The sequence below is a fragment of the Echeneis naucrates genome, chromosome 16, assembly GCF_900963305.1.
Source record: "Echeneis naucrates chromosome 16, fEcheNa1.1, whole genome shotgun sequence".
NCBI classification, from domain to species: domain Eukaryota; kingdom Metazoa; phylum Chordata; class Actinopteri; order Carangiformes; family Echeneidae; genus Echeneis; species Echeneis naucrates.
In genome coordinates, this window is record NC_042526.1 from 15,489,682 (window position 1) to 15,502,523 (window position 12,842).

Here is a 12,842-nt window from a genome sequence, read left to right on the forward strand (position 1 = left end):
AAGAAAAACACAACTTTGGCTGTCTTAAGTTTTGCGACTGCCCTTTTCAACTCTCTGTGACGCTCAGACTTAATGTAAATAATATTTTGTCTTAATCTCTCAACCTAAGCATAATGAAAGCAAAGTCTTGTAGATTTTATCTTGTAAACAGCAAGTTAATGTCAACAGCATCAGCCTCGGGCTGTTTATAGAAGGGTGGGAGGAACTGGAGTCCCTGATTCCCAGACAGGCCATGTTATCACATGTAGTGTGTGGCTGCTCAGAATAGCAGCACGTCAGATATCCATCCAGGTGTCAAAACTTCGGTTTATCAGCCCACAGTTGATCACTCATAATAAACTTGTGGCCTACTTGGGGAACACGATGCATAAAGTCAGGGGATTTCATACTCATTTATTTGGAAGGATCAAATAAACAGTTGACCCCGAGGGACGTTCGCTGAAAATATTATGTCAGATGATCCTCACTAGGCCTCAGGCCATTCGCATTTTGTATGGAGACTACTGTGCTTTCTTTGTTTTAAGAAATTAAATGAGAGTATGACATAGAAACTCCAAATTTACTGTCAGAGTGTTTATGCTGCGAGATACAACAGATGTAACTGCAGAAAAACAGACCTTTGCCAGTCGCATGGCTGAAAGTGTGCAGAGGTCTCTCTCTCTCTCTTTTTTTTTTTTTTTTTAGCAAAGGTCGTGTTACCATAATAAGCCACTAATGTCTTGAATAATAGCGGTGGTTTCAGTTTTAGGGCATTTCTTTGTGAGGTGGGCGGGGGATCGTGGAGAGATGTGGGCGAGAAAAAAGCCACTTTACGAGCTTTGTGCGCGGGGCGGGTCTTTCATTCATCCAGGTTGGGGGTGCAGGCCACTCAGCCAAACACAATCAGAGATGTTTGAGTTTCCATGCGCAGTGATCAGGGAGGAAAAGCGCAGTGCTACTTACCCCTCCTCCTCCAGCTCCGATCAGTCCGGCCTCCACACCTCAAGCTTTAACTTCTCTTTAATCACAAGAAGCGTTTCTGTGTGAAAAAAAAAAAAAAAATACACGCTGGTCATGCGACGCGATTTGTTTCTGCCGGAGGAAAGAAGGAAAAACTAGGTAAGACCTGTTGGCGGTGATGGATTACTCAAAGGCGCAAATGGTGAGTGTCGACGACTGCAGCTCAACGCTTACACTCGTGTTTGTTACAGTAACAAAGCCAATGTCGATAAATGTGAACAGTTTCTAACAACAAGTGCACTTCTAATTGTGGAGTTTTCTGTGCAGGCGTTGACGAACTCGGTCATTATTCCCATTTGAAGCAGACTCCGTGTTTGCATTTAACTGCACTTTGAAATAAAGTTGTTTTTTTTTCTCCTCTATAAAACTGAAGGCTCGATTTCGTTTCCTCATTTTTAGTTTTTTTTTCCCCCACCTGAGAAAACAGAACGTCTTAGTGAGGAAACGTGTGTATCCTGCTGATAATTTGTTTTCCACTAAATCAGTGCATTTGTGTTAATGATTGTCTTCAGCCTTCACGCTTTGTTTCACTTTAATCCAACATTAATGGGCTTTCTGTGGCTGGGAATATTTCGCAGTAACTTAAATCATGATCGACACCCAAAACGAATAGGTTGCCCATAAAACCTATTGCGTCAATAGTTTTGGTAAAAGTTTAATTCAGCCCTCTTGTTCAAGGCAGTTTACGTTATTAGTGACATTGGATTATTTGCTGCAGCATGTAAGAACAAAAATCAAGCTATGAGCTGGCGTAATGTAGAAAGCTTTCTCAGTGAAGTTCTCCCCATGTTGATGTGTGTATTTGTCCGCAGTCAGTCTTATCTGAGGAGGGCAGTTCATCTGAGTGTCCTCAGTCCAGTCCTGCTGGGGTGAAGCTGGAGGCAGTGATGGAGCAGCTGCAGAGACAACAAGAAGCCAAATTGGAGATGAATCTTCAGGAAAAACAACTTATACAAGCTCAGCTCCTGTTCGCTCAGCATGCTGCGGCTGTCAGGGCCTCTGGCTCCAGGTTCAACCCTCAATACGGCAAAACAGATGGACAGACTTATCAAGACGCCTTGAACCGCAGTTTCAACCGAATGGATCCCGGTGAAGATGATGAAGGCACAGATGAAGAGGAACGGGAAATGATGGAGAATGATGAGGTAGAGGAAGAGGAAGATGAGGAGGAGGAAAATGGCCCTCAGCAGCAGGCAAAGAAGCCCAGACTGCAGCAAGTCCCTGGCCTCCCTTTCCCTCCCTATTCCACATCTGAGTCAACCGCTCAGAAGCAAATGTCTGAATCTCCACCTTCAGCAGTAAAACAGGAGCGCGAGGAGAAGGAGCTGCTGTCTCCTGCGGGCCAACATGTCTTCACGTCACCCAATGGCTTCACTGACTGGGGCTACGATGATTCCTTTAAACAAGTAAGCCTTCTTACATTTGAAAACCAAAGTCATAACCAAAGTTTTTTCCCGTCTGTGCATAAATCTGAGATCATATGTAAAACCTATCCTAATATCTCAGTCTCCACTTGGTTCTTTGTTTGTACTTAAATATTGAAGTAGCCTGGATATTACTTCATCTTTACAAAGCCAGGAATGTCAGATACTTTTTATTTTCTTTGCCCTGCCTCTTATTTTGACACGTTTTCTTTTTCCTACTGAGAGGCAGCCTCGCAGCTACCTGCTGTGTTCTCACATAAGGAGGAAGGATGATATCCCCTTGGCAAGATGCCCATACTTGATAGTATTTAATTACCGTCCAGATCAGAGATCGCACCTCTGTACATACCTCAACTCATGTCTTGTACTTCAGAATAAGTCCTCTTGACACCGCCTCAGTTCATTTGACTTGGCTCTGGTCCAGTTATAAGCGTTCAAAGCGGCGAGTTCAGGATTGACAAGAGATGGAGTTGAAATGAGAGCTGTGGATTAATGAAAAGGCCTCAACCGTGTATTCATGGACCCGGTTGGATTTGAGGGTTACCTTGTCTCAGGAATTGCTGTTAGGATAGAGGATTTTTTTCCCCCCCCTGGTTGTATCAGCCACATCTCATAAGCATGTGAAAAGACATTAATCATGACATCCAAAGCCGGTAATTGTGAGCATGTTTTTTAGCAGATATGTTGAACTACTTGGAAACAGGCTCTCCTTGTGGAATCTTTTTTCATCTTTATGGGGGCTAATCTGATTGGTTCATGTGTGTATGTTTCCCTCGAAAAGGCCCCACTTCAATACAATACATTATGATTAATGAGGCCTGTGGGCAGAGGGAAGCCTGTGTTAGTGCCTCACAGCATACCAGAAAGAAACTAGCCATAAAGTTTACTCGCAGCACTTTCAGTGGAGCAGAATGGGCTTTTGGAAGGCTATGCGATACCAAGAGTTTACATACCTCTGTTCTGGTGTCATCCTTTCATTCTGTTTACCCGATTAATGGTCCAAAAAAAATACAACCTCTGTGGAATCCCTGGTTGTTTTTGCCAAGAAAAAGTTTAGGTGGCCATCAGTTTCTTGTAAAACCTTGACCAGGCCTGGAAACGCACTGCTGATGGTAGCCACAGCTCAGCGCATGGCTTTGCATAATTTAGCTGTCGCTTGGCAACACTACATGGCAGCTTAATTTAGCTACAAGTAATCAATACATTATATGGCTTTTGCAGTGGGGAACGGGCTTCCTTTTACTCACCTCAAAAACAATCTCAAATCCATCATTAACATTTGAAGGGGCATGATTGTGAGCTGAGACTTTCATTTCAAATTTTCAGCTCAAATGGCAAATGGCAGGTGATGTGTCGAGTGCCACCTGAATTCGTCCAGATTTGTGAACTATTACAGCAAAGTTAAGCTAAATAAGCTTAACAGACATAAATCTTAATAGACTTTTCATTGAGTTTAGAAAGCTTAAGTAAAATATATAGCAGGTAAAGAGAGGATTGAAAAACACGTCTTACTTTACCAACCATTTTTAAAAAAAATAAAAAAAAATTAAGAAAGCTATCTAATGTGACATGTACGCCAATAAGACCCTAATATCCAGCTTTCGTATTTGTCTCCCTCAGTTTGTTGATCAGACATCTGTAGTTACAGTTGACATGCTGCACAAGCCTCGCCTTGCTGGGGGGGGGGGGTGGGGGGGCATTGTTCGCTCCTTGCATGTGGCCTCACTGTAAAAGTGTTTTAATGTGGCTGGTCAGGGACAAAAACATCCAATTATCCCTCTTGGCCCCAGATATGATCACAGCAGGGGGCCAGATAAATGATCTTGACTTATTCGGGTGACTAAAGATATTAATAACTTAACAGATTATTTGGATAAAAAATTTGTCCCCCCTGCTGTCATGTTGAATGTCAGTGTGGATAGGTTTTCACTGCTACTCTGCTGGATGATTTTGATGAAGCTCATTATAAGGCCTAGTTTCTTTGTTACCGTTTAGAGTTAATTTATGGGAATTTCTTCAAAAAAGTAAGTGTAAATTTGATCTTGATTGGTTTAGCAGGTATGATCCCTCAGAACTACTTTTATGTGGCAACATAAATTAGTCTTAATCGTTTCTTATTGAAATGCATAAATTAATGTAAAGGCCTCATAAAACTAGCCCCTTTTTAACAAAACAAAAGAAACCTTTTGCTGACCTACATACTGAATGCTATCAGGGTTCCCAGGCCAGGATGTGTGAAAGCTCTGTGGGCAATTAACTGAAAGCTCTTTGTTAATAGAGCCACAGTAGGTCTCACTTGCTCATCAATAAGGGGGGAAGGGTTTTATTTCTATTTCATGGTGAAAGACTGGGATCTTTATCTACCATCGCATCAATAGGCTGCTGCCACAGCAGAGGTCCTTTTAGTATGAACTGTAAAGTGAAGCTATTAGATGTGTCAACAGCTCTTTGTGTCCAGGTGTCCTCGACAACAGTGATATCCGCTATGTTGGACCTGCACTGCTGCAGTCAGCACTACAAGGAAAGATCTTGGAGTAGGTTAAATAAATAGAAATCATTTTTTTTTTTAATGTATCTTCATCGTGACTCAGATGTCTGCACCGCAGTTTAATGGGTCAAAGTTAGAAAATAAGTTCCCTTTAAAGTAAGGAACAATGGTAGAAATAATTAGCAGGAAGACGTAAGAGGTGAAATTAGCTAGAAGTAAGAGATAAGTCCTTCAGCTAAAGGCGGATAAATAGCTCAACAGTAATGAATGATTGGCTAAAAGCAATGGATTAAGAGTTTATATAGTTAGCTAAAAGTAATCAATAACTGGATGAGATATTAATTTTAAGGTGGAAATGCTGAATGATAGTTTGCTACAAGTGGTAAATAAATGATTAAGTATTGCACACAACAGTTACATTGTGGTTAAAGGATGAAATGGATAATGTAAGATAAAGCAAAACGATTAAAGGTTAAATCTTAATCATCTGCCAAACCAAAACACGAGACTGATACAGGAGTTAACCAGGGCAAAACATTAATATGACAATATGCACTTTCACGCGACAGTTTAAACAACTAGTTCAAAAGCAGTTTCAATAAACTTTGTGGTGACACATCCGAGGACAAAGTTTGGGAAATACTTCACACTGTCACACAGCTGTTTATTGTGCGTCAGCATTCGCAGTTTGTGTTTTTACTATAAACATGAGTCAAGTCAAGTGGAACGTCTTTCCACAGAACAACTGACAGTAACAACACGAGCAACCACAAAGGGCACTGAAAATGGTACAATTAAATATGTCTAAGCCAACGTAAAAACTCCAAAGAGTAATAAACACCCTTTATATCTAAAGAACTTTCTCAAATAAAAAACATTTTGGCAGCTATGACGTGTGTCTGAAACTTTTGGTGGGGGGTGGCGGCGGGGGTCGCTGTCAAGCAGAACAGATTCTGTTTCCTGTTACTCGTGTTGTGCGTTCAGACACACTTTCTGTAGAATGACAGTCATATTGCCACAGCCCGTCATCACCTATGTCAGGGCATTTTGAGAAGTAAATTTTACTATGACTGTTTTTTTTTTGACTGAACCAAACCAGCACACACAAGAGAAAATAAGAATCAACCATCAGGGACCAACAGCTCAACTGGAGGCCCATATAGAGTCTAAAGGCTGAAATATTACTCTCAAATGTTTCGTGACTGTGAATGCGTCAAAAAAAAAAAAAAATCCCCCCAACGTGTTTTGTTGTTTTAAATACACATCCGTGTTTTGATATAAAACCTGAGGAACTGAATAACGTGTCAGCAGTGTTTTTCATTCATTCACAGAAAGCAAATCAAGAGGAAAACAAACATTTACTAAGAGGCGACTGGATCAACAATGGTCCTTATATAAATGAAATGTAATATCAGTTTTGAATAGAGATATAATGGAAAAACAGGCGTCATCCACTTAATGTTATTGTTATGGCAAGCCATTCTCAATACTTTCCGCCAATCCTGTTTGATTTCCATATTTGCATCATCAGGCGACTCTACATGCGCATTAGTGGGACAAAAAGGTCTCAGCAGGTTTTTCCACACAGTTGCACACACTCTGCCCTCCCCTCAGATTTTAAACTTTAACTGTCGCGGTGAGGGGGAGGTGATAGAGGAATGACATGTCACATTTTAGTACCTAATGACTCTGTAGCCTTTCATTCATTTGTTTCACTGTGCCCAGCAGCTTACTGCAGGGCACTCCGACAGTGTTGGTTTCATTGCTGGGAAAAAGAGCAGGTTTGGCCGAGCACAAAGTCCAGAGTCCTTGAGGAAAATAGGGCAAATGTAAAGAGACTCTTTAAATAGAAACGGTAGCTTGTGGAGGATACGACAAGCGCTTTGTTGGATATGAACTACCCTGTGTCTATATATTCAATGTCTGATGGTCAGTAATACGGCCGTACAATTAATCAGAATCACAATATGGCAAAGTGCAAGATAATGCAATTTTTGATAATGGTAATAAAACTGTCACAACATTATTGTGTATTATGTAACATTCAGGTACTACAGAGATGCCTCGACCAACAAATCATCCCCTACAGATGAAGGAATATGTTTGTTGCTTTTACCCTGAAATGCAAAAGCACAACTGAACAACATATCACAATTACAACATCTGCCAAGATAAACGCTGATTAATGAATGATTTTTACGTCCATTATTTTTTGCATATTGTGCAACCCTGGTCAGTATTATGTAGAGTAACACCACCTAATGTACAGTATCCTTTTAAATGTTGTTCTAATAAGCTATTGTAGAATATCTAATGAATTCACAGGTAAAAACTTGGTGGGGTTTCCCCCCCCCCCCCCACATTGACTATAATGAAAACTAGTATGACTGCTGTTTCTCGGGTTTGCCAACAGAGAGGAAGTGCCATTTGGGCTGATGAGAACGACGGAGGAAAAGTAAGAGGAGAGCCATCCAGGGACTTTGCCAAGGTATGTCAGTGAATTTAGCGAATGAAAATAAATGGGAAATGCATGAGATGCTCAGAAAAAATGTTGATTACCTTGTTGTTCATTTTATTTTTTTTTTATTGGCAGCTTTATGAGCTGGATAATGACCCACAGCGGAAGGAGTTTCTTGATGAGCTCTTTGTTTTTATGCAGAAGCGAGGTAAGACTTCATTTCATACATCCTTATTCTCTTTTTATTTGTGCACTAGGAATCATTTATTACATTTCCTTAGCGTTGACGCGTAAATTTAGAGCAGCAGGAATTTGTATAACATCTGTTCACCTGCAAGTGAACCCAGAGCTCACGTTAACACTAAACTCTCTGCCGTAAACCGCTTGTCAGACTTAACTCTGATCTTTGGCCGAGATTTGCTTTGGGGTTAATTGATTGATGTTTTTTTTTTTTGTATGTTTGTTTCGGTTTGGGTTCTTTTTTTGTTTTTTTTTTGTTAAATGTTATGTTAACATTTGTAGGAAAATGTAAGGTATTAATATATATGAAAATACGTTTATTTTAACCATCTTATAAATCAATCATAGTTCACTGCGCTGTTAATATCCCAGAAAATTCACTGACAGAGTACAATTAGATTGATAGATTTACAAAATTTGAAATGGGTTAGGGTTAGGGTTAGCCTAAACGTGTATGAGGTAAATTATTCAAATATGCAGAATTTATCATCTTTTTTGCATAAAGCAGCATTTTTTTTAATTTCTTTTTGGCTAATGGGATCTCAGTGAAGTTTAAGCTTCTCATGTGAGCGATCAGCCCTGCTGGTTCGATCAGTCACGTCAGACAAACAAAGCGTACAAAAATAATGCTGGCAAGCTTTTGTTTCATTTAGCTTCTTTGGCAAAATTTGTCCAAAAATTATTTAAAGCAGCTTTCAAGTTTTACCATCATTACAATCCCAATTAAAAACAAAATGCCCCCATATAAAATAGTACATTTTGGCTAACAACAAATGGCTTTTAACATATATATAGTTGTTAACTACAGCTGAGTTTGTTTAAGAAACATGTCCAGCCTAGTTCAGTTTTTATCCAACATGTAAACAGATCCCAGGTAAGTCAGTAATCATTACATCTCGACAAGGTTCATGGTCATGGCAAATGTGTTTGTGCTATTTGTTATCTTAAGTGCAAACTAATCTTATTTTTACAACTGCTTTTTAGCCCTTTTTATTAATTGGCTTTGCTCCTCATCGGGATTGAACGGGTTAACTGTCATCCTGGTGATAGACAGTCACCCTTCCCCCCTGTACTGCAATAAATGCAGCCACAAATCTGCTGTTGTGGAATTATCCCCACCCCCATCCATCTGAAATAAGCTTCATTAGCCCAGTGTTCTCACACAGATTACACATGCTAAGCCATATTACCTAACATAAACCTCAGGTCTCAGGTGGGGAGGTCAAAATATGCCAACCACTTCCATGTTGTGACTCTACAGACCAGTCAAGGAGGACAAATCGCAGTGCATCACTCCTATTTCTTGTGCTCATCCTCCAATTTGCTCAGGAACTCCTGTGAACCGCATTCCCATCATGGCCAAGCAGGTCCTGGACCTGTACAGGCTTTATAAGCTTGTGACAGAGAAAGGAGGCCTGGTGGAGGTTATTAACAAGAAGATCTGGAGGGAAATCACCAAAGGCCTCAACCTCCCCACATCGATCACCAGTGCAGCTTTCACACTCCGCACTCAGTAGGTGTCTGTCAGATGGAAAACAGAAAGGCTCACCATGTTGAACCTTTCACAGATAAGTAGCGGAAGAAAATGAACTGGAGTCCATGATAAGGCAATAACTGTCTTTTCATTTACCAGCTTGTCAAGATATAAAATACACGTTTGTCTATATGGGTTAAAAGAGTAGTAGTAAATAAGGTTTAGAGAAATTTAGGCTATTTCATAGAAAAGATGAAAACTCAAGTGTATTTATTTACCTTTTTAAGCACTTTTACTCTGTTATTCTATTTTCAGCGTTCAATATGTTTGAGGAGATGTTTAATAATCTCGTAGCTGTTACTGTACTACTGAAAATCTTCATTTAATAATAATAATACGCATTCATTCATTTATACAAATCAAGTCGTTCTTTTGTATTGGTTTGGAAGAGTTTTTGGAGCAGCTTTTGATTGTTTTGTTTCCATCCTTGTTAGGTATATGAAGTACCTGTACCCGTTTGAGTGTGATAAGAAGGGGTTGAGCTCTCCTAGTGAGCTTCAGGCGGCCATCGACAGTAACCGCAGAGAGGGTCGGCGACCCAGCTACACCAACAGCCTGTACCGCTTCTCCCCCTCCCCGAGCTCTGCTCCACATGCTATCCTGTCTTCTCCCACCATACAAACCACCCCAATCACACACAACGGCCTGAGTACATCTGCTAACCCAAATCTTAAGAGAAACACAGGTATGAAATCACTGCTGGCATCAATGATTTGATGTCAGTTATTTAGAAAACTCTTGGCCTTGTCTCCTGGAGACACTTGGATCAACTCTACAACCACTTTGTTTAATACTAAGACGCACTGGACTCTTACAGCGCTAATTGTTTTACTAGTCAGGTACTTCCTTCATTCTGTTGATTCTGTTTTCAAGCAGATGAGACCTCCACCCCTGTTAGAGCCAGTCGGCTGCCCATGGCTCTGGCGCTTGGGCAGCAGCAGCAGCAACAACAGCAGCTGGCACAAGCAGCCACATTAGAACATCTCAGAGAGCGGCTGGAGCGAGGAGCAGGAGGAGCTGCAGCCGACGCGCCAGACAAGAAAATGATGCGGTTGGCAGAGGAGCAGCAGCGTCTCATGCAGCAAGCCCTCCAACAAAACCTCCTGGCAATGGCCTCTCATTTCAACCCAATGAGCCTCAAACTTAACAACGCACAACGTGGTCAGTTGCCTTTTGCCGCTTTACAGACCTAATCTTTGCGCAACGTAATCACAGGAAAGTCCATGAATGTGAGTGTCTTGTCGTTTTCCCACAGAGAGCAAACAGGATTTGTCTCTGAGTATCTCAACAAATGGGGCAGCCAGTATCAGTGTGTCTGTGGAGGTCAATGGTACTATTTACTCAGGTAAGCCATTCCATTTTTTTCTGTCTGCCGACTAACACACAAGTTAGAACTTTTACTGTTAATATTATGATTTTTTTTTTTTTTTTTTTTTTTAAATGATCACATTTCTTTTTTTTTATAAGCACAACTTAGATCTTACACTTCTTAAAATAAAAATCTGGCAATTTGAGATCTAGTATTCCTCCAGAGTGAGCAAGTAGTTAGGCCAGATTAAAGAATATGAGCATCTCTAGCCTGGTCCATACGTACACCTCCCAAGCTCATTTCTTAACACACTATATCCTGTTTGTTTAGTTGGCAGAAAGACTGTGATGTTAATGAGCTTTGCGGATCGCCAAATGTTTTTTCTACCTTGTTTCCAGCCTCTCTGCTCAACTAAAGCTAAAGCTAATTACCTGCTGGCTGCAACATTAGATGTAGCACAGCGAAGATGGTATCAGTGTCTTTTGCATCTGTTTTTGTAACAAGTTGTTTTCTCTGTTGTTGTCATTATAATTATAAAGTTCCCTTTGTCTGTACGCTTAACGCTAAGCTGTGATCTTTGCACTGCAGGAACGCTGTTTGCCCAGCAGGCAGCTGCTCCCGTGGCATCACAGGCTGTAACTCTGGCAGGAACAAGTGGTTTCAGTGCCCTGTCTTCCTCACACAGCCCCTCATCTTCCTCTTCCTCCTCCTCAAAGGGACCAAATTAAGGCTCACTGGCTTTTAAATCAGGTCTAAGTCAAATGATCACACAGTATTTCTCTCTTGTCAGACAAGAATTATATGAATTGTAGGGGAAATCAGCTGCAACACATGAAGCCACTCAGTTTTTCCATTTACTCTGAGAGATCTTTATCTCAAAGGCATCCAAACTGACAATATTCAGATCACAGTTTGCCTCAGTGCCTGTTAAATCCTTTTTTAGATCTAGTCCGATTCATGTGGAAATGGCTTTATAGTTTGTTCAGAAGTGTCTTTAGAGCAGAAAAGTGCACAGTGAGACCCTATGCCAAGTTGTGTTTTTTTTTTTTTTTTTTTTTTGGGTGGGGTATTCATTACATTTATAGTTAATTGTCAAACAGGTTTGTCGCTGTTTTTCCTCCATAGTTGTCAGTACAGCAGTGTGATCGCCAAAGTGCAGCTAATAAGGACCAAACAAACGCTGTCATTGCTCCTTTCTGTCACAGTTTTTCACTGAAACCATTTATTTTATTTTATTTTATTTTTTCAAATTTGGTTTAATTTGAGTGAAATTGTATAGGTTATACTGGTACTCCATAGCAGCTTTCAGGGATTTTGTACATCATCAGTTTCAAAAACTTGTCTCCTCAAGAAGCAAATGGAATTTGAAAGAAGTTGGTTGTAGGTTTGATTTTCTTTTTTTTAATTATTATTATTTTTTTTTATGCTAAATGTTTTGTACTATGCCTATGCATTATTTAATCGTTTGGAGTGGCTCAAAAAGTGCAAAACATTTATTTCTTGTCAGTTGTGAATTGAAGGCAAAACTTGGGACACAAGGTTTCTGTTAGCGACGATTTGTAAGAGAAGTGATGCAACATTTACCTCATTTGAGTTCCCATGTCGATAAGTATCTTGGGAATTTCTTCTGGACTCAGGAATGTCCTCTGGACTCATCACTGTTGAACTCTGTCTCATAAAATATTACTGTGTTGTATTTGTATAAATGCAGAGAATGTATCATTAGTGACCTCAAGCTTTTGACACGTGAACACTGAAACAGTGCTACCTCGCTCTACTAGAGAAATATGCAATGCTTAATGCATGATGTGTTAATTTAGCCATCTGCTGAAATATACTGTATGTGGACAATCAAGAAGACATATCATTGCAAGCAAATGTCACTGTGAGCAACTGTAAAAAAAAAAATCAAAAAACTGAACTCTGTTTTGGTCTTTAATCAACATATTTCTTGGACGTGTAGCCATGAGGAATAAAGCAACCGTGTGCTGAAGACAAACCCTGATCTGTATGAGCTTTTATGTCTATAGAGATACACAAAAATGGATGAATTCCCATATAGTTTCGCATAAAACTAGTTTTTAGTTAAGTTGAAAGGGAAAATATTGCATTTTTTTTCCTCCACTACCTTATGACTTCAAGCAGAAAATAAATGATGCAGTCTATGTATAGCGCATAATACCTCTGCACAGGAAAGTACACAACAATGCATTGAATTATTTAAATTGGCAGCATCTTGAACAATGACGGTTCAAAGCAACTGACAAGCTTGTATCATTTCTTGAATTATTATTATTACCATTGCACATTTTTTGAAAGGAAACATTTTTATTTTTCAGAATTGTTATTTCTACAAAAGTGAAACGTGAGAGATGTTCCTTTATCGCTGA

The 12,842-nt window shown here is 40.0% G+C and overlaps 1 protein-coding gene across 4 annotated transcripts; it reads left to right on the top strand.

The window, feature by feature from the left end:
* Nucleotides 1-896: 896 nt before the first annotated feature.
* Nucleotides 897-12,440, top strand: LOC115056929 (AT-rich interactive domain-containing protein 3A-like). 4 transcript variants are annotated; one of them, XM_029523727.1, is made up of 9 exons: nucleotides 897-1,141; nucleotides 1,812-2,405; nucleotides 7,325-7,399; nucleotides 7,505-7,577; nucleotides 8,939-9,122; nucleotides 9,578-9,828; nucleotides 10,017-10,304; nucleotides 10,399-10,488; nucleotides 11,041-12,440. In XM_029523727.1, the coding sequence occupies exons 1-9, from the start codon at nucleotides 1,118-1,120 to the stop codon at nucleotides 11,178-11,180; spliced, it is 1,719 nt and encodes a 572-aa protein (XP_029379587.1). In that variant the 5' UTR covers nucleotides 897-1,117; the 3' UTR covers nucleotides 11,181-12,440. The 4 variants fall into 4 exon arrangements, with proteins under 4 accessions (XP_029379587.1, XP_029379588.1, XP_029379589.1 ...); XM_029523728.1 differs by having other exon boundaries at nucleotides 10,020-10,304; XM_029523729.1 differs by having other exon boundaries at nucleotides 10,020-10,301.
* The last annotated feature ends 402 nt before the right edge of the window (nucleotides 12,441-12,842 follow it).

Coding starts and splice junctions, on each gene's coding strand:
- LOC115056929 (XM_029523727.1), top strand. CDS start 1,118: ATGGATTACTCAAAGGCGCAAATG. Junction 7,400..7,504: donor CATCCAGGGACTTTGCCAAG/GTATGTCAGTGA, acceptor TTTTATTGGCAG/CTTTATGAGCTGGATAATGA. Junction 9,123..9,577: donor GCTTTCACACTCCGCACTCA/GTAGGTGTCTGT, acceptor CATCCTTGTTAG/GTATATGAAGTACCTGTACC.